Source organism: Capsicum annuum, chromosome 8 (genome assembly GCF_002878395.1).
Source record: "Capsicum annuum cultivar UCD-10X-F1 chromosome 8, UCD10Xv1.1, whole genome shotgun sequence".
In the NCBI taxonomy this organism is placed as follows: Eukaryota; Viridiplantae; Streptophyta; class Magnoliopsida; order Solanales; family Solanaceae; genus Capsicum; species Capsicum annuum.
The window spans coordinates 159,210,814-159,233,313 of record NC_061118.1 but is presented as its reverse complement, the minus strand read 5'-3'; the positions used below and the strand labels follow the sequence as shown (position 1 = coordinate 159,233,313).

Genomic DNA, 22,500 nt, shown 5'->3' with positions numbered 1-22,500 from the left:
TTTTGTGTTTTTCTTGTGTTTTTAGTGTTAGATTTGTGTTCTCTAACACTATAGGAGTATAGGGTTAGAATTTGAGCTAAATTAAAGGTTATTTGAGCCATCCACCATTGTTAAGCTTGAGTTTGAAGAAACCAGAAGGTGGGATCTCATTGTGGGAGGTTGTTTTGAACTCACATATGATTTGTTTTGTAGAATTTGTATTGTATTGTTGTGTGTGGCGTTGTGGACTGATTGGGTATCTTGTTGGACCGTAACTTGAAGGGTTATTTTTGGTATAACCACAATAGAACCCGAGGCTTTAAATGCTCAAACAATGGATAATAATGTCATTAATCTCATTTTAGCTCGCCTTGAAACTATGTCCCAAGATATAGCTAGGTTGAATGTGGGTCTTGAGAAATTAGATACCGATGTGGAATTAATAAGTGCGAGATTAGAACGTGTGGAAAGCCAAAGGAGTCAGCCTTCCATACCTCAAAACTATTCCCCAACTAATACTCCCGGGACCATGTACCAAATGTTATATCCACCAATTGCCACAAAACCAACCGATCTCTACTCCCGAAGCCAAGAACAAGATAGACCAAACCATCCTCCACTCCACCAAGTCCAACAAGAAGGGCTTGGAACCCAAATACCACCACCAAACTCGAACCCTCTCATCCAAACTCCACTTGACCAAAGACCTCACTATCCAAATCCAATCCCGCCACTACAAGCTCCACTTAACCCAAATAGACCCATCCATGTTGATGGATATGGTAGGGGAGAACATGGTGGTTATGGGCCGTATGATGATGTTTACTTGAGGGAAGAAAGAATGAGGGGTAGATATAGGGAGTTAGACCGAGAGGTGAGATATGGCCATCCAAACTGAGATGGAGGTCTCAATTCCATCAAAGTGAGCCTTTCCATTTTTAAAGGTGAGAGTGATCCTGAAGCCTACCTTGCATGGGAGTCATCTTGTGACAAGATATTTCAACTTAATGATCTCGCCGAAGAAAAGAAAAGTTGATATGCTATAGCTCACTTCAAAGGGTATGCTAATACATGGTGGGAGTATGTTAAATGATTTGGGAATGAGATAATTGGGGGACAACCTCCTCCTTGGTTTCGGTTGAAGAACCTTATATAGGAACGGTACTTGTCCAAGACTTATAGGCATGAGCTTCTTACCAAATTGTATAATTTGAGACAAGGGATCAAGAGTGTCATGGCTTACTATGATGAATTTCAACAATTGATGTTGAAACTTGGCCACCGAGGCGAGCAAGTAAGTCATGAAATTGTGCGCTTCAAGGTTGGGTTAAACAAGGACATCTATACTCGGATGACACTTCACAAATTTGACACTGTATATGGCATCTTCCACGTGGATTTAGAGGTTGAGAGGGATCTCAAAGAGAACTCATTCATGGATACCCAACCCGAGGCACTAAGGGTTTCCAAAAACATCCTCTAAGGTATGAAGGTAAATTGAATTCTACTTCCAATCCCAAGGGGTTTCAGTGCTTCAAGTGTCAAGGGTGGGGGCACAAGGCTAGTGAGTGCCCAAACCGGTGGAATATGATCCTAAAGGGGGTATATTATACTATCTTGGAGAAGGGGTGGGCATTGAATTGGTTAAAAATGATGACAAACCACAAGATGGAGAGCAAAAAGAAGTCGGAGTGCAAAATGAAGAGTATGGAGAAGATGTGTGGCCGGAAGAAGGAGATTGTGAAGTGCCTTTATAAAAGAGGTGAGCCCGTGAATTTGTGGTCAAATTCCTCTCAAAATGGAGAGGATGATACAAGTATGATCATGATCATGACACTTTTGAGTATTTTTAAAGACTAGTCACTAAAGGGCTCTTTTGTCATTTCTCTATTATTTGTAATGTTGTATAAATAGAACCTTTTAGGGTTTATTTTCTTAGTTTATGCTTGATATTGAAGACACTACTCTTGTGAGAGAGAGTTCTCAAAACTGAAATTAGGGCATAAGGGTGGATTCTCTTGTGTGTTGCAAACCTTGAGACTTTGGTGCTTTGAGAGGTGGATGCCCCTCTTGTGTCATTGTAAGAGTTAGGTGTTTTTTGTGTGAAGTGTTAAAGGTCCCAGAGTTAATATGCTCTTGGGTTGTTAAGACTACATCAACACTTGTCTGACTATCTATCTTTGTTTCTTGTCATAATCTTGTAGTTTGTGTTGTTGTTCCAGCTGTTTGGTTATTGTGGTTGTAACATTGTTGTTCTTTATTTTTATTGTCATAATATAGTTTGGTTTGCTTCTAGAAATTAGGTGTTAAACATCTCATTACATGATGTTTTTGTTGTGTTCTTGAATTCGAGAAGGGTCACCAAAAGAGGTCTATAGTTCCTTGAACTAGTGGACTATTTTGGTGTTTGTTTTCTTGTGTTCTTGGGCTGTCTTGTATCATCTTGCCTTGGAAGCTATAGCATATATGCTAACCCACTATGGTGTGACAACATTCCTCCTAAAGATGGAAATCTCTTCTTGGAAGATGAGAGTACTCTTAAGGGTAAGGAATGTGTGGTCTTGGAAACTACTTCTTCTTCTACTTTGTGTGGATTTTCTGAAGACACCATAGTAAAAGTAGAATTGAGTGCCACCTTTCTCTACTCTCTCTTTACTTGTGATGATATGTATGCCAATGTAGAGAGTAGGCCGTGTGGTTATGGTAAAGACTACGGGAAATAGGTGTGTTGCTTAGACCCGTGTCTAGGTCCATTCTTCCCATTTGATCCCGGTGCCATCTTAGAGTGGGGAAGATTCACTCTCGGCTTAGGTACGTTTCTTTTGGGTGCTTATCATAGCCAAGTCCTTGGTGAATTTTTCGATGGCTTCATAATGTTTAACACTAAGGACTCTTGGTTATATGTCAAATATGAACCACCTTGGCATGTCAAGATTTGTTGTTGGCCGAGACTTGAACTCAAAGTGTCCTCGGTTTCTTTTTTTTGGTGTGGTCTATTTTGAGTGTCTTGAGTGCATACCATATATTGTTTATTTTTGCTAATCCTAACCCTCATGCCATGAGGAAGTGTGTTTGTTTGTCTCTCTTTGATTTTGCAAGGCATGGATTCGAGGTCGAATCCTTTTTAAAGAGGGGAGGATGATACAAGTACGACCACGAAGATGGATACATGTGAGAATGTAATGAACCCGGGGCTTGGAGTGTGCGAGTGAAGGACTTAAAACACACCAAACCGACCCTAATCTCACACTTGGAGTGTAAAGAGGAGCCTTGGGACACAACAAGGCAGCCCCAAAATACACTTGAAGGGAGCCTAGTTCTTAAAAGGGCATTTTGGATATTTTGTATTTTATTTGTAACCTAGTATAAATAGAACATTGTAAGAGTTTTAGACTTAGATTATTCATGATGTTTAAGTCTTGAAACACAAAGAAACATAAGTCCTCTCTCCTTGAGGCACCAAAACCAAAATTAGGCATAGAGAGTGTGGAATCACTCTTGTTGATCTCATGGCTTGGAAACGTGATGCTTGGGAGGTGGATTCAGACCTTGTGTCTTCATAAGAGATAGGTTAATGTTGTGTGTAGTGTTAAGGATCCAAGAGTAGAATATGCTCTTGTGTTCTTAAGATTATACCTTCATTAAGTCTATCTAACTATCCCTTTACTTTTGTTGTAATCTTGTAGTAGTTTGTGTTCTTGTAACCGTTTCTATCTCTTGTTAGTAAAACTGTGTGTTGTTCCTATCTTGTTATAGTTGTCCATCTCATCATATTGTTGTTGTTTTGGTGTATTTTACACCTTCAATATCTTGTTGTTATTGTGTTTTCATTATTGTTGTGGTGAATCCAAGAGTGGTCACCAAAGGGGTCCTCGGTTCTTCAAACTTGTGGACTGATTTGGTGTTTGTTTCGTGTTTCCCTTGTGCTTCTTGTGTCATAAGCTATACCATGATTTTCACCACTAGGTCTATTAAGAGTGTTTAAACTATCTTCAAACAAGACATTGTACCTAAAGAGTGAATGATCTAACCCGCAGACAGATTTGGAACTTTCACTCTCTAAGGAATCATTATCAAGTTCCAAAGATATGTCAAGCACACGATTAACCCTATGAGCCAAGAAAACATTAGAATCCTTACAACAACATAGGATCGCAGGTTCACTCTTTTTTTCTTGACCAACATTTTCAAATTCTTCAGTCACTTGAGACTCATTAATCACATCACACATATTCTCAAGTGGTGGGCAAGTTTTACACACAAGTTGGTCAACGCAATTTTCATACGACGATGTACTTTCATTCAACAAATATCTTCAACACTAGGTGGACACAAATCGATCTTACTAGAAGAGTCGATTCGGTCATCTATAGGATCAACTAGTGTATCCACTCGTACAATATTTATATTATCTACAAGTGGTAAGGAATCAATATACTCATACATAGGTAAGCTACTACTCACACTCAACAGCTTATTAGTCACACGTTCATCATCCACATGTAAAAAAGTGTAAGAGATAGCTATTTTACATTGACGTTCATAGTATGTTTGTCTTTACCTTGGTGTGAAAGTCCTTCACAAGTTTGGGCAGCAACTTTCTTCGGGAAGATCTCACCGCAAGGTGTTTGGACCTTAGGTTTTGAATTTGTTGGGATAAGTGTGGATACCAATTGGCGTAGCCTTTCAACGTGTCATTTCATGTCTTTAATATTGTCGGGGATGCGGTCAAACGTGGCATTGAGATTGGTGGTAGCCATGGTACCTAAAATAAAAGACAACAACGAACAACAAAACAAAGAAACTTGTTAGTTCAAAAATGCCTCACTACACTCTCACTCTCAATTTTTACCTCACACTTGGTTTCACAAGTGTTGAAAGTCGGCTTGTACTTCGTGAGTAATTGAGGGAGGAGTCCACCTTGGTCCGGAATAGATTTTTGTTTGAGTTGACTCAAAGAAAATTTGCTTACGGACTTGACCAACAAGATACAATGAATTCACAAAGAGAAAAACACACAAAGAACGTTAACATGAACAAACAGACACAAAACTAATTTACAATCAAGTAGCAGTTTACTAGCTTGTCAATTAGCGTTCGGACCAATCAAACGAAACTACGGAACAATAAAAAGAAACTAATAAGATCTGAAATTTGAGCCAAAATTATTGCGTGAACAGTAACAATGATGACGTGGAAACACATAATTGGTTGCGGTTTCTAACAATTTTTGTTGTCCAATCTCAAGTCTTGGTCAATTTACAATTTAGGAATTGGTGGAATTTGTTTTAAGGAGGGAAATTAAAACAAGTCTTGGAGCCTTTTCAAATTCAAGTTTTCAAGACTTAGACTTTCTTGTACTTCTCCTTATAACATGGTCTCTTGTTTTATAGAAAGTTGTTGGAAAGTGGTTGAAATGTGATTGACTATTTGATGAGTGATGGTAAGTCTTTCAAGACTAACAAAGCTTCACTCCTTTATCCTTCACCTTTATAGATCTAATGTTCACTTTATATTAACAAGCTATGAAGGTTGTGAAGAACTTCAAGAACAACATCAACAATCACCAAGAACAACCAACAACAATCTCCAAAAATACCACAATTTTCACACGACCAACTTCCAATTTTCACAATACAATATCTTCAACACTTGACCAAGACAACTACAATTTCAACAAAATGGTTCTTAGGCCACCAATGAACAACAATATCACGTGAAAAAACCTTAGAACAACAACAATATGAAGACCACAAGGCCAAAACAGTCCACCATAACAATGTTTCAACAACAATTCGGCCAAGCCCTATGTTCACGAAAACAACACCAACAATGTAAGCTCAAACTTAGATTTAGACTCAAGAGTGTTATAGATGAAGAAAACTAACACTAGAAACAACAAAACAAGTAAAAACTTTGGCCAATACAGAACAATAACACAATTTCGGCCAAGAACACAAAATGGATAAATTTGTTTCTTTTTTATTTTTCAGTTTGCTAACACTTTTTTTTTTGAATTTTTTATCAAGAAAGCCCAAGATTGATCTTGTAGGAACAAGATCAAGCCATGTTATGATTCCAAATGATACAAGAAGCACAAGGGAAACACGAAAAAAACACCAAATCAGTCCACAAGTTTGAAGAACCGAGGACCTCTTTGGTGACCACTCTCGGATTCACCATAACAACAATGAAAACACAATAACAACAAGATATTGAAGGTGTAAAATACACCAAAACAACAACAATATGGCGAGATGGACAACAATAACAATATAGAAACAACACACAGTTTTACTAATAAGGGATAGAAACGGTTACAAGAACACAAACTACTACAAGATTACAATAAAAGTAAGGGGATAGTTAGATAGACTAAATGAAGGTATAATCTTAATAATCCAACAGCATATTCCACTCTTGGACCCTTAACACTACACAAAAAGTTCACCTATCTCTTACGAAGACACAAGGTCGGAATCCACCTCCCAAGCATCACGTTTCCAAGCCATGAGATCAACAAGAGTGGTTCCACACTCTCTATGCCTAATTTTGGTTTTGGTGCCTCAAGGAGAGAGGACTTGTGTTCCTTTGTGTTTCAAGACTTAAACATCATGAATAATCTAAGTCTAAAAGCCTTACAATGTTCTATTTATACTAGGTTACAAATAAAATACAAAATGTCCAAAATGCCCTTTTTAGAACTAGGCTCCCTTCAAGTGTATTTAGGGGCTGCCTTGTTGTGTTCCAAGGCTCCTCTTTACACCCCAAGTGTGAGATTAGGGTCGGTTTGGTGTTGTTTTAAGTCCTTCACTTGCATACTCAAAGCCCCGGGTTCATTACATTCTCACATACATGCGTCCATCTTCATCGTCGTACTTGTATCAGCTAGAGAACCAACGATCTCGTTGGTCACGGTTGAGCCCAGTTGTTCACGGTTGGCACCCCTCTTAGGTCCAGGCCACTACTTCGAGTCGCGACTCCACGCGTGAATCGATTCTTGTTGGGCTGCCTTGTTGTGTTCCAAGGCTCCTCTTTACACTCCAAGTGTGAGATTAGGGTCGGTTTGGTGTGTTTTAAGTCCTTCACTTGCACACTCCAAGCCCCGGGTTCATTACATTCTCACATACATGTGTCCATCTTCATCGTCGTACTTGTATCAGCTTGAGAACCAACGATCTCGTTGGTCACGGTTGAGCCCAGTTGTTCATGGTTGGCACCCCTCTTAGGTCCAGTCCACTACTCCGAGTCGCGACTCCACGCGTGAATTGATTCTCGTTGGTCACGGCTAGCACCCCTCTTGGGTCCAAACCACCACTACGAGTCACAGCCCATCGCGTGGGACTCTCAATGAAAGTACCAATGTTATAAACCAAACAGGAGAGCCCAATCCAAAAGACTAGCCTGATAGGTAGAAGAACTCATTTGACCTATAAACCCCTTAGCATTTCTCTATTTTTCCAATGTGGGACAATTGGTTCATAACATCATAACTACAACATACAAACATTGATTGCTTTTAATGCAGGCCAAGTCATATGAATCAGAACTGTCGATGTATTTCTACTAGCTGGGTTGTACTAATTTTTACTGATAGGTAAAAAAGGAGACAAGCATCACCAAAACAAACAAAAGAAAGAACTTGACCATGATCCACTATATTATATAACCTCATACACTGCCCCAACTAATAAACTTAGGACATGTACATCCCCAAACTGGAAAAAGGACATCTGTTTCCTTCAAAATCTCTTCTTGTTTTCCCCATTCATTTCATTCAGCATCTCTTCTTGGATTTCTGAATAATGGAGAGTTCTTTGCCAAATTAGGCAGAGTGGGGAATGTTAGAACTATATTCATCCAGAATCTAGCACCCTCGACCAAATCTACTTTCACTGAATATCTGCCAGCTTGCACCAACAACAAATTTCATGTAACTCTGTCCACCAACTAGGACTGATGGGAAGAACCACCTAGTGTTTTTTGGCGCTGTTGAAATTTGAAACTGAGACCTTTAATACACTTACTTCTTCACCCCACACCCCTAACCTCACTACCACAATATTTATCCAGATTATATATATATACTATACAAATATTATAGGAGGAGTAATATTTTTTGGTTACATACCAAACACACCCTTAAAGCATATCAAGCAATCAACAGAACAATTTCAATCATAGGGAAACAAAACCTTGTAGGAGTAATTAATCTAATATGAAGAACATCTGGGAAAAAAATAAAAAGAAGCAACCTTAGCTTGTTTTGTACTAGTATATGATATATGATGCTGCAATGATGAGACAGTTTTTGGGTAAAGTAATTGAATTGTTGGATGATGTATGTAGCCATACTTATTATGCATAAGGGAAGCAGTGCACTGGAAGAACCTCATGGGAAATTCAAAGGAAGATGCACAGTTGTACCATGTACAAAGCCAAGTCTACCCATTTTATTTGTTTCAATTTTTCATTCTGATTTTAATTTGATAGGAAATTTAACGTAAGACTTTTAACTTTCGTTCTTATAAATTAAAAATATGTAAGTATTTTTTAAGCTTGTAATTTTAAATGTGTTGCGTGAAAAATTAAAATTTAAAATTATTAAAAAATATTATTTTTTAAATGAACTATAAAAAAATAATATAATATCAATTTTAATGGAGATAAAATAATTGGTAAATGAATTCAAAGAAAAATGATATGATATCAATTTTGATGGAGATCAAATGATTGTTAAATGAATTCAAACTTGCATCTATTGGATGAGACTCTTTTTTCTGTACATAATTAGTATGGCCGAATTGCTTAATACCTCCATTTTTTGGTCGTCATTTAACTTGTAATTTAATTTTATAGGTTTATCCAGTTTAAGAACAATTAAGATCAGAGCTATTAAAATTAAAATGTATGATTGAGAAACCATGAGAAAACCTCGTTAAGTACATCCCAATACAAAGATCAGTGAATCCTGTCCACAAGACTAGATCATGAGATTTTTTTTTTTTTTTTTAAATTCCAAGCACAAATAATATACAGCACCATAGTTATTATTTGACTTATCCTAGAAGTTATCCCTCTCAAATTCTGACTGGATATAATCCACAACTTTCTTGTCTACTTGAAATGCTTTTGCCAGAATATCATCATTGATTGATGGGTGTGAACCAAATAATGCATTTGGAATAATGTTGAGTCCTGGAAGTTGACTACTGAATGCAGCAAATGCAATAGCCTTAGTCTTTCCCGCATTAAGTTGAAAATGAATGAGTCCCATTGGAAAAACAAACACATCTCCGGGATGTAGAATCTTGCTAAATAGTCTATTTTTCACATTTGGAGCAGAGGTCGAAGTGACAAATCCAACATAGAGCATGCCCTCAAGGATGACAAGAACCTCACTTTCTCGGGGGTTAGTATGAGGTGCGTTTAGACCATATGGTGGGTAATCAATACGAGCTAATGAAATGCCCAGAGTATTGATTCCCGGTAACGTGTAAGCATTTGCAGCAACTACAGTAACTCCAAATTGATTTAAAGCATTCCCAGGCATGTTTAGTCCTGATGTAAAGAAGTCATCAGCAGTGACATGCTCTGGATTCTTGCAAAATCTCCCATTCACGAAAACTGTAAATCACAATTACAAAGTAAAAAAACAATAAACACCCTGTATAGTAGTATAAAAAATAAATAAAACTGACATGAATTACGCAAAAGCCATGATTGAAATAAGTAGTATATTAAATAATAATGTGGGTTTACCATGAGAATTGGTATCATTAATAGCAACACAAAAATCTTTCAAAGGAATAGAATCTGATGCATAGCTCTTTGAAGTCACCAAAGCCATTATGGCAATGGTTAATACAAAGAACTTGAAAACCATCACTAATTAGTTAAAAGTACTCTCTGTTTTTATATATATATATATTGAAACAATTTGTTTGGTGTGAGAAATATGATGAGAAACATGTCTATTTATAGATGAAAATTTGTTTGAATTAATCGTCAAATTAAACTTCTCCTAAACAAATTTTGGGCTAAGTTTCCTACAATAATAATATTACCAATTAATCATAAATGGTAATTTTTTATGCATTTGAGTCGTGATGTTCTGTCGATCAGTTAAAATTTTCAACTTTCTGAAGGATATGAACAATTTATACTCAAAGTTGATTTTTCAAATGGTCAACTAAAAGTTAGTCACAGAAAATTACTTTTATTATTGAAGAAAAATCAAAATTAAGAAGAGAGATGATTTTCTATGCTAATAACCATTAGTTGACTAACCATTTAAAAACTCAACCCTTTATAACCACTATCTACACAATAATATATCGAGTATAATTTCACAAAATGAGGTTGGGAGAGCATGGAGCTAGGATAGAGTGTCACTACTCAGTCAGTATAAAGACTTAAATTAAATCATATTTTAGAAGGATTAAACCAGTTAAAATCTTGAGTCCATCGAGAATTGTTATGAAAATGATGAGGAAAATAAATGATTAGGATTGGAATATGAATTATGATAGAAACTTTCCAACTTTAGAAATAACTGCGGGTGTCAAATACGTCTTCCGTCCCATATTAATTATTACTAAAAAGTCACGTGCCAAAATTATTTATAAATGTACAAAATTAAAAAGAATTAATAATTTCTTTTTCATTTTAGGCTTACAATTAATTGTTTTTAAGTGTAAACAAATTTATATAAATTTCAAAAAAAATTCTTGGTAATTTTTTTTTTTTTTTAAAGCAAATTTTTACCACTAGATAGAGTGTCTAGCGTTTTTTTATCAAAATAAAAATAAAATCCTCGATAGGAATAAGTATAAGTAAGGGAAGCTAGACCTTACCTTACCAATCCTAATGAGGTAATGAACCTCTAAGCAAGAAGAAAATACGACTATAATTTTTATTTATGATTTCTGAAGAGATTGTAAAGGAGAAAGTGAACAACTAATAATATGGGACAGAGTGAGTATTATGTAGTCTTTTCAAATGAGATTCCCAAGAAACTTCAATGTATTTACCACGAGTTAGCCTCAAATGGAAAAAAGAAGGTTCAAAATATATTAGTATTGATAGACAAATTATCTTTTTTTTCAAAGATAGACAAATTATCAAACAATGCTATTGAAATTTCAAACAATTGAATCTCTTCATCGAATTGGAAAAAGTTCAAACAATTGAATCTCTTCATCGAATTGGAAAAAGAAGACTCAAAATATCTTAATATTATATTGATAGGGAAATTATGAAACTATGCCAATGAAATTTAATCTCTTCATCAATTGAAAAAAGAAGTTAAAAATATCCTAGTATAGACGATAGGAAAATTATGGAACTCTGCTACTGAAATTTCACTAAACTTAATCTCATTCTTCAAATGGAAAAAAGAAAGTTTTAACTGATTTAATCTCATGTGGAAAAAAGGCTATCCATATTCTCTAAATTACAATATGATTTGACTACAAAATGGTTTTCTTCATCAGCATAAGTCCACTACACTTTTACATTGCATAACTACAACATGCAAACATTGATTACTTTTAATGCTGGCTAGTCATAAAAATCAAACAAAACAAAAAAACTTGATCGAGGTGTAATCGATACGAGAAAAAGCAAGGCCCAGAGTGTTGAGTCCTGGTAAGCTGTCAACGTACACTGCAGTTAAAACAGATCCAAATTGATTTGAAGTATTCGCAGCGATGTTTAGACCTGATATAAAGAAGTCATCAGCAGTGACATCCTTTGGATTCTTGCAGAATTTTCCATTCATGGAAACTGTACAAAAATCACAGTTACAAAGTAAACTAACAATAGTTACCAACAGTAAAATAAATAATCAAAACGAGCATGAAGTGCGAAAGTCATGAATAAAGTAAGTATCAAATTATAATGTGGGTTTACCATGAGAATTATTGGGGTCATTAATAGCAACACAAAAATCTTGCAAAGGAATAGAATCTGATGCATAGCTCATTGAAGTCACCAAAACCATTATGGCAATGGTTAATACGAAGGACTTGAGAACCATCACTAATTAGTTAAAAGTACTCTCTCTGTGTATATATATATTGAAACAATTTGTTTGGTGTGAGAAATATGATAGAGAGACATGTCTATTTATACATGAAAATTTGTTTGAATTAGTTGTCAAATTAAACTTCTCCTACACAAATTTTGGATTTAACTTCCTACAATATAAAATTACCAACTAATCATAAATGGTGAATTTTTAAGCTTTTGCGTCGGGATGTTTGATGAACAACTATATGTTCTGTCAAACTTTCTGAGAACGTACAAACAATTTACACCTAGAGTTAATTAAGTTCCCATATTATATTGTCACTTAACTAATAGTGACAATATGTCTCAAATACTCCCTCCATCCTATATTAGTTGTTATCATTTCTAAAAATAGTTCTTTCATATCATATTATATGTCAATATACAAAACCAAGAGAGAATCAATTTCATTTTTTCCTCATTTTACACCTACACTTAATTCTCTTTAGAAGTGTAAACAAATTTAAATAAAATTCCAAAATAGTTTCTTAAGAATTAAATTAGTAAAATTGTTATTTTTATTTATAATTTCTTAAGAGATGTGTAAAGGAAAAAATAGACAACTAATAATACAGGAAGAAGTTAGTAGTTTTTGAGGTTGAGTTTAAAGTCTTTTCTAATTGGATTCCCAGGACACTTCAATATATTTTCTAAAAGCATATGGCAAAAGAAGGTTCAAAATATCTAGTATTGGTAGGGATACTATCGAATTCTGCAACTGAAATTTCACTAAATTGAATCTCTTCATCAAATGGAAAAAAGAAGGTACAAAATATTTTAATATTGATTGGAAAATTATCAAACTCTCTGCAACTACTTAACTAAATTTCATCAAATTGAATCTCTTCATCAAATGGAAAAAAGAAGATTCAAAATATTTTAATATTGATTGAAAAATTATCAAACTCTCTGCAACTACTTACTAAATTTCATCAAATTGAATCTCTTCATAAAATGGAAAAAAGAAGATTCAAAATATTTTAACATTGATTAAGAAATTATCAAACTCTCTGCAACTACTTACTAAATTTAACCAAATTGAATCTCTTCATCAAATGGAAAAAAGAAATTCAGAATACATTAGTATTGATAGGGAAATTATCAAACTCTCTGCCACTACTTATCTAATTTCACCAAATTTAATCTCTTCTTCAAACGGAAAAAAGAAGGTTCAAAATATCGTAAAATTGATAAGATAATTATCGAATTCTGCTTCTGAAATTTCAGAAATGCATCACATTTAATTTAGCTTACCCGTTTTTAGAACTATCCCTGCCATATTTGCAACAGATGCTGTCGATATCTTTACCTTCGCTATGTGCTCATACCTTCTTTCAACCGCGTTCACCATCATCTGCTCTTCGTAAATATGAAATGCTTTTGCATAACGCCTTGTCTGTTTTCTAACATGGAATGGATCTACGCGATAGAACACATATATATAGAATCATCTATGATCAGCGCTTATAAACACAAGATATTATTTAAATTGGAATTAGATGGGAAGTGGTTACCACAATCAATCTTTTTAATCTTTGAGGTTTAGATATGTGGATCTTTTTTCATAATTTAGTTCCTTGATGCTTCTAGCATATATAACTTTGGCAGTAAAAATTATCTCTGCCCTTAACAAAGATGAAGTAGTCAAATGTTCTATAAGCTAACTCCAAATTACAATATCCGAAACACTTAATAATGGTTTTCATCACAGGTCCATTACATATTTACATTGCATTATAACTACAACATGCAAACCTTGATTACTTTTAATGATGGCTAGTGGCTAGTCATATGAATATGAATAGAAGTTGAAAATTTGACTATTTCATCTTGATTGAAATGCCCTTTGTTGGGTTATTGGGTCTTTTTCCCTTTCTATGTGGATAAATGAAGCCCAATTTGGACCAACCCACTTTTGCCCATAGGCCCTTTACTATGGGGCATATATATTGATCTTTTTAGGTCTTATTAACCATAAAAGAGAGTTTTCAGCGGCCAAAGAGAGAAAAACAAAGCTGATTTTCGCACCTAAATTTCAGTCACAGCTGTCAACTTCAAATTGCGATTTCCGCTTCGTTTCTTGTCCGATTGAGCTGATTTTTGGACTGCTTGTTTCTCTCATCTCAATATTTGATTAGGAATTGACGGAGCTTGATTTGGTGGCCTGTATCTCCCGTTCTTCATTCCCGAACAGTAGTTGCGTTTTTGGTGCTTTCACTCCTTTATTTCTCTAGTGTTTGGTGATGTGATTTATGTATTGTTTCTTGTTGTTTGGCACTTTTTTTATGGTCACTTTGGAGGACAATATTGTAACTCTTTGGTGATTATAGTGGAGGTTTTGGTCCCGTGATTTTTTACTCTTCACACTGAGGAGATTTTCACGTAAATCTTGTGTCTCGTGTGATTGCCTTTATTCTTATGTTGTTTCATTTGATTGATTTGTTTGCTGTATATTACTCTATTTTGATTGGGTTTGTTTGTCTCCTCTTGGTTCAAGTTGAAAGAAAAAATTTAGTCTTGGGTATTTTCCGCTGCTATCATGTCCGGCTCTTTGATTGTGTGCCCGTCTTTCCTAATAAGTGGTATCAGAGAGTTGGTTATTGTTGATTGTAGATTTGAATGATGGAGGCAAATATGAGCAAGATGGTGTGTTTGAATGGTAATAACTATTATACTTGGAAAGGTAAGATGAAAGATCTTCTATTTGTCAAGAAAATGCATCTACCTATGTTTACATCTATTAAACCTGAATCCATGACAGATGAGGATTGGGAATTTGAGCACTTACAGGTTTGTGGCCATATCAGACAATGGGTTGAAGATAATGTTAGAAATCATATTATGAATGAGACACATGCTAGAAGTTTGTAGGACAAGCTCGAGACACGTTATGCTTCGAAGACGGGAAATAACAAGTTGTTCCTGCTTAAGCAATTGATGAATATCAGGCATAAAGAGGGCAGTCCAATTTCTGATCATATTAATGATTTTCAGGGTGTCCATGACCAGCTGTCCGGAATGGGTGTAAAGTTCGATGAGAAATTCAAGGACTTTGGCTTCTTAATACTCTACCTGACTCTTGGGAAACTCTTCGAGTTTCTTTGACTAATTCTGCTCCCGGTGGTATTGTAACTATGGAATATGTTAAGAGTGATGTCTTGAATGAAGAGATGAGAAGAAGATCTCAGGCCTCATCTTCTTCATCTTCACACTCTGATGTTTTGGTTACTGAAGAGAGGGGGAGAAACAAGTCCAGAGATACAAATGATAGAGATAAAAGTAGAAGCAAGTCAAGGTCTAAATTCAAGAATGTTACATGTGACTATTGCAATAAAAAAGGGCATATCATGAAATGTTGTTACAAGCATAAGAGAGATATAAGATGGCAAAAGAAAGAAGGAGATAATGAAAATCATGTTATTGTTGTTGCTAATGATGGTCTTCTTATTGCTTATGGTGAGAATGCCATTAATCTTGTTCGCGATGAGTCTAGCTGGTTTGTGGATTCTGGTGCTACATCTCATGTTACGCCGAAGAAGGAATTATTTGATACAAGACAAACAAGAGGAAACGAAACAGCCACAAAACAGTCCAATACACCCTCCAAAACAGTTCACAAATCACAACAAATCGTGGACCAAATGGAGACCTCACTCGGATTCGAAAAATACAACAAGAATACAAGAAACAAAGGTGTATTTAACACCCAAAATAGCCACAAATCATGAAGAAAAAGATGACAACAAGAACACAAATTTTCGGATTCAAGAAGACACAAAAATAGTCCACTACAAACAATAACAAGATTACAAGAATAAAAGGATAGATAGTGAGATATAGATTTGTTACAAGACTTAGGAACAAAGTGTGATTCAAACACTAAACCCCTAATTAATGTAACAACACCACCACACCCTTACGGTGTCCGCCAAGGGAATCACTCACCTCAAGATCCACCATTTCCAAGCAAAGAACAATATTGGCTTTTCCAAGACCTATACTAAGGATGACTTTTTCAAGCCCTAACTAAGAACTATACTAAGGTGTTGCACTCTCCAAAGAGAGAATAAGTCTTTTAAATGTTCATCATTCATTAACTAAAGAGAAATGACCTAAAATAGACTATATATAGTATATTACAAAATAAAGATAAAATGACTCAAATGCCCTCAATGAGGTGGGTGGTAATGGAGTGTCATTTAGACAAGGCTAAAAAACCAAAATGACCTTGAGGCTAAGTGACCAAAATGACCTTAATAAAGGGGCCAAAATTGTAAACCATCAAATGTGGTCCAAACCTGTGAGTCATCTAGTCTTCAAGGCTCCAAGCAATCTTCCACACACGGATTTGTTTGATGGTATGCTCAAAATAGCGCCTACAAGTATGATCTCGTGCCCTCTATGGGACCAAAGCTTGATTCTTCACGTAGTGACTTTGAATAATATCATCGAACGCTAAGGCGGTCATTTCACTTGTATCATTATTTTCTTCTTATACTCTAGGTAATTTTGGGATATTGAAAATGGGCAATAATGATGAAGTTAAAGTACTTGACATTGGCACGATTTTTTTGAAAAGTAACAATGGTTTCAAACTAGTTCTCAATAATGTTAAGCATGCTCCAGATGTTCGCCTGAATTTGATTTCTGTAGGAAGTCTTGATGATGAAGGTTATGTTAATACCTTTGGTGCTGACCAGTGGAAGCTTACTAGAGGTTCAATGATTGTGGCTCGAGGTGACAAGTTGTCTAACTTGTACGTATTTCAAGGCTCTATTTCTAGAGGCTTGATAAACTTGGTGGAGAATGATACTTTATCAGAGTTGTGGCATAGAAGATTGAGTCATATGAGTGAGAAGGAGATTGATAGTTTGGCTAAGAAAAATTTGCTTCCTGGAGTAAAACAAGCAAAGTTGAAGAAGTGTGTTTATTGCTTAGCCGGTAAACAAAAAAGAGTATTTTTTCAGAGTCATCCGCCTTCAAGAAAGCTCGATTTGCTGGAGTTGGTGCATTCTGATTTGTGCAGTCCTTTTAAAGTAAGGTCTCGTGGTGGTGCACTTTACTTTGTGACTTTTATTAATGATCATTCTCACAAACTCTAGGTATTTCCTTTGAAGTCCAAGAATCAAGTACTTGATGTGTTCAAAAATTTTTAGGCCTGGGTTGAAAGACAGACAGGAAAGAAATTGAAATGCATCCGTTCAGATAATGGTGGTGAGTATATTGGTTCTTTTGATAGATATTGCAGAGAGCAGGGTATTCGACATCAAAAAACCCCTCCAAATACTCCTCAGTTGAATGGCTTAGCAGAGAGGATGAATAAAACACTAGTTGAGAGGGTTAGATGTATGCTTTCAAATGCTAAGCTGCCAGATTCCTTTTGGGCAGAAGAACTTAATACTGCTATTTATGTTATCAATTTATCTTCTACTGTTGCTTTGAATGGTGATGTCCTTGACAGAGTTTGGTCTGATAAGAATATTTCTTATGATCATCTTAGAGTCTTTGGGTGTAAATCTTTTGTTTATGTTTCTAAGGATGAAAGGTCAAAGTTAGATGTTAAAACTAGACTGTGTATCTTTATTGGTTATGGTCAAGATGAATTTGGCTATCGTTTCTATGATCCAGTTAAGAAGAAACTTGTTAGAAGCCGCGATGTTGTGTTCTTTGAAGACCAAACAATTGAAGATTTTGACAAAGCTGAGAAGGTTGATTCTTAGAGTAGTGAGAGCCTAGTTGATGTTGATTCAGTTCCTTTGACTACTTCTCCTGAAGAAAATCTTCATGATGATGAAAATCAAGTTGATAATGAAGATGATGATCATGTTCAGAATGATCAGCAAGAAGTTGTTAATGTTCCAGTGCAAGTTGATACGGTTGATCAGCAACCAGTTGTTGATGCTTCAGAAAGTTCTCTCAGTTGATCTACAAGAGAGAGAATACCTTCATCTCATTATTCTCCCAGTGAGTATGTACTCTTGACTGATGGGGGAGAACCTGAGAGTCTTGATGGGGCCATGGAAAGTGAAGAAAAAGAAAAGTTGTTTGATGCTATGGAAGATGAAATTAAATTTTTGCCAGATAATCATACCTTTGATTTGGTTAAGCTGCCTAAAGACAGAAAAGCTTTGAAAAACAGGTGGATTTTTCGAGTAAAGCGTAAAGATGGTAATCCAATTCCATGGTACAAAGCTAGATTAGTTGTGAAGGGATTTAACCAGAAAAAGGGAATTGATTTTGATGAGATATTTTCTCCAGTTGTAAAGATTTCATCCATTCGTCTGGTTCTAGGCTTAGTTGCAAGTCTAGATTTAGAGGTTGAGCAAATGGATGTTAAAACTGCTTTTCTCCATGGTGACTTAGATGAAGAAATTTATGTGGAGCAACCTGAAGGTTTTAAAGTCAAGGGAAAAGAGAATTATGTTTGCAAATTGAAGAAGAGCTTGTATGGTTTGAAACAAGCTCCTACGCAGTGGTACAGGAAGTTTGGTTCCTTTATGAGTCAACAGGGCTTCAAGAAGACTAGTTCAGACCATTGTGTTTTTGTGCAAAAATTCACTGATGGTGACTTTATTATTGTGTTGCTTTATGTTAATGACATGCTTGTTGTTGGTCATAATGCTTGCAGGATTCAAAAGTTGAAGCAAGAGTTGAGTAAGTCTTTTTCTATGAAAGACTTGGGACCAGCAAAGCAGATTTTTGGCATGCAAATTGTCCGTCACAGAAAGGCCAAGAATTTGTGGTTATCACAAGAGAAGTATATTCAAAAAGTACTTCGAAGGTTTAACATGGACAAGGCTAAGGTTATCAGTACACCTTTAACTATGCAGTTCAAGTTGAGCACGAAGCAGTGTCTTTCCAGTGATGATGAGAAGGAAGATATGAAGAAAGTTCCTAATGCTTCAGTTGTTGGTAGTTTGATGTATGCAATGGTTTGCACAAGACTGGATATTGGTCATGTTGTTGGTGTTGTTAGTCAATTTCTTTCTAATCTGGGAAGAGAACATTGGAATGCTGTGAAGTGGATTATGAGATATCTTTGTGGCGCTTCTAGTCTAAGTTTGTGTTTTGGTATAGGGAAGCCTATTCTTTGTGGTTATACTGATTCAGATATAGCCGGTGATGTTGATACTCGCAAGTCTACTTCAGGGTATTTGGTAACTTTTATAGGGGGAGCTGTGTCTTGGCAATCTAGGTTGCAAAAATGTGTTGCTCTATCTACTACAGAAGTTGAGCTTATTGCTGTCGTTGAAGCTTGTAAAGAATTGCTTTGGATGAAGAGATTCTTGGGGGAACTTGGTTGTGCGCAAGAGAGGTATGTGCTTCATTGCGACAGTCAAAGTGTCATACATCTTGGCAAGAATTCTACATTTCATGGTTGGTCTAAATACATTGATGTGAGATACCATTGGATTCGGGATGTGTTGGATTCTAAGTTGCTTGAACTTGAGAAGATTCATACGGATGATAATAGTTCCGACATGATGACTAAAGCTTTGCCAAGAGGGAAGTTTGAAGATTGTTGCATGATCGCTGGGATGGCGGTCTCCTCCACATAGTTGGGAGGGGGAGAATTATTGGGTTATTGGGTCTTTTTCCCTTCTTATGTGGATAAATGAAGCCCAATTTGGACCAACCCACTTTTGCCCATAGTCCCATTACTATAGGTCATATATTTGATCTTTTTAGGTCTTATTCACCATCACAAAAAGAGAGTTTTCAGCAGCCAAAGAGAGAAAAACAAAGCTGATTTTCGCACCTAAATTTCAGCCACAGCTGTCAACTTCAAATTGCGATTCCCGCTTCGTTTCTTGTCCGATTGAGCTGATTTTTGGACTTCTTATTTATCTCATCTCAATATTTGATTAGGAACTAACGGAGCTTGATTTGGTAGCCTGTAGCTCCTGTTCTTTATTCCCGAACAGTAGCTGCATTTTTTGTGCTTTCACTCCTTTATTTCTCTAGTGTTTGGTGTTTTGGTTTATGTATTGTTTCTTGTTGTTTGACACTTGTTTTGTGGGGATTTTGGAGAACAATATTGTAAATCTTTGGTAATTATAGTGGAGGTTTTGGTCCCGTGGTTTTTTACTCTTCACACTGAAGAGTTTTCCACGTAAATCTTGTGTCTCGTGTGATTGCCTTTATTCTTATCTTGTTTCATTTGGTTGATTTGTTTTCTGTATATTAATCTATTTTGCTTGGGTTTGTTTGTCTTCTCTTTGTTCAAGTTGAAAGAAAAAGTTTAGTCTTGGGTATTTTCCGCTGCTACCCTATCCGGCTCTTTGATTATGTGCCTGTCTTTCCTAATACCTTTTTGGTGATTGATTAACGAAGGAAATTGCTCTTTATTTTAAATATTTTTACATTTTTAAGGTATAAGTATGCTATAATTGAGGCATTTCTTGAAAAGTCGATGTCATAATTCTTTATTATATGAGTATATGCGGGCTAAATTCAGTCAAACTATTATTATCGATTTATCGCACTGTAAAATACTGAAATCGAGCTTTGAAATGCCAAATTGTACCAAATTAATTGCAATTGTAAGGATCTAGATTTTTGACAAATTGAAAACCGAAGTTTTCAATACCGTAGCGTGTCCGCCCTTAGTGCCTGCACTCAATTATACACGACCAAAATATAAACTAAAATTGATTAAACTTTCAATCATATATGTCTATATGTAGAATCAAAAAAACCAAAAAAATAATAATAATACACTTCGGAGAAGACTTTATTTTCTTTCTTGGGTTCTTGGTTACAATAGAGAGTGAAAGACTATTATTCCTTAATCATATGTCCATTTTTCCTTTGGTAATGTTGCTATCGATCAAGTATCATATTTGTTGCTGCTACTTGATTTTCGTATAAATTCTTATTATAAAAGCATCAAGGTATGTTCACAAATGAGTGCAACTGCCCTTTCACTATGGGGGTTTGAGTTCCTCTAATAATGGACTACTGCTCTTTGCAACTCTTTTACGATACAAATAGCAAAGAAAAATTGATCTTGTGTATGTAGAGCAAAATATCACAAGTACTAAAGATGTTTGATGCTTATATATAGTTTTGAGAACATTATCATAACACACTAGCTATATATTAACATAATTTTACTAAAGCAAACATGAGAAAACCTCGTTTAGGACATCCCAATACAAAGATCAATGAATCCAGTCCAGAAGACTAGACCATGAGATTTATTTTATTATTTCTTAAATTCCAAGCACAAATAATATTTAGCACCATAGTTATTATTTGGCTTATCCTAATTATCTAGTAGTTGTTCGACTCAAATTGTGACTGGATATAATCCACAATTTTCTTGTCGACTTGGAATGCTTTTGCAAGAATATCATCATTGATTGGTGGGTGTGAGCCAAATGATGCATTTGCAATAATGTTGAGTCCTGGAAGTTGACTATTTAGTGCAGCAAATGCAACAGCCTTAGTCTTTCCCACATTAAGTTGAAAATGAATGAGTCCCATTGGGAAAACAAACACATCTCCGGGATGTAGAATCTTGCTAAATAGTCTATTTTTCTCATTTGGAGCAGAGGTCGAGGTGACAAATCCAACATAGAGCGTGCCCTCAACGACGACAAGAATCTCACTTTCTCGGGGGTTAGTATGAGGTGCGTTTAGACCATATGGTGGGTAATCAAAACGAACTAATGAAATGCCCAGAGTGTTGAGTCCCGGTAACGTGAGAACATTTGCAGAAGCTACAGTAACTCCAAATTGATTAAAAGCAATCCCAGGCATGTTTAGTCCTGATGTAAAGAAGTCATCAGCAGTGACATGCTCTGGATTCTTGCAAAATCTCCCATTCACCAAAACTGTATAGAAATCACAATTACAAAGTAAAAAAACAAATAAAACCGGCATGAAGTATGCAAAAGCCATGATTGAAATAAGTAGTAGTATTAAATAATAATGTCGGTTTACCATGAGATTTGGGGTCATTAATAGCAACACAAAAATCTTGCAAAGGATTAGGATCTGATGCATAGCTTATTGAAGTCACCAAAGCCATTATGACAATGGTTAATACAAAGGACTTGAGAGCCATGACTAATTAGTTAAAACTCTGTGTATGTATATATTGAAACAATTTGTTTGGTGTGAGAAATATGATAAGAGAGGCATGTCTATTTATTAATGAAAATTTGTTTGAGTTACTCGTCAAATTAAACTTCTTCTGGACAAATTTTGGATTAAACTTCCTACTATAATAATATTACCAAGTAATCATAAATGGCAAATTTTTTATGCATTTGAGTCGCGTGATGTTCTGTCAATTAGTTAAATCTTAACTTTTTGAAGCGTATGAACAATTTATATTCAAAGTTGATTTTTTATATGATCACTTAACTAAAAGTTATAGTCTCAAAAAGTTACTTTTTTTAAAAAAGAAAATCGAAATTAAGAAGAAAGATGAATTTCTGA

General features: G+C 35.5%; 2 protein-coding genes across 3 annotated transcripts; both read right to left on the bottom strand.

Annotated features, from left to right (window-relative positions):
- Window positions 1-8,872: 8,872 nt before the first annotated feature.
- On the bottom strand, window positions 8,873-12,086 carry LOC107839812 (putative germin-like protein 2-1). 2 transcript variants are annotated; one of them, XM_047394838.1, is made up of 2 exons: window positions 11,893-12,086; window positions 8,873-9,606 (listed from the first exon to the last, which is right to left on the bottom strand). In XM_047394838.1, exons 1-2 carry the CDS (start codon window positions 12,017-12,019, stop codon window positions 9,044-9,046), a joined length of 690 nt encoding a protein of 229 aa, XP_047250794.1. In that variant the 5' UTR covers window positions 12,020-12,086; the 3' UTR covers window positions 8,873-9,043. The 2 variants fall into 2 exon arrangements, with proteins under 2 accessions (XP_047250794.1, XP_016538933.1); XM_016683447.2 differs by lacking the exon at window positions 11,893-12,086 and adding an exon at window positions 9,742-9,931.
- A 9,003-nt stretch (window positions 12,087-21,089) lies between these two features.
- LOC107839813 (germin-like protein subfamily 1 member 17) lies at window positions 21,090-22,190 on the bottom strand. Its single transcript, XM_016683449.2, has 2 exons — window positions 22,000-22,190; window positions 21,090-21,890 (listed from the first exon to the last, which is right to left on the bottom strand). The coding sequence occupies exons 1-2, from the start codon at window positions 22,121-22,123 to the stop codon at window positions 21,328-21,330; spliced, it is 687 nt and encodes a 228-aa protein (XP_016538935.1). The 5' UTR covers window positions 22,124-22,190; the 3' UTR covers window positions 21,090-21,327.
- Between the last annotated feature and the right edge of the window lie 310 nt (window positions 22,191-22,500).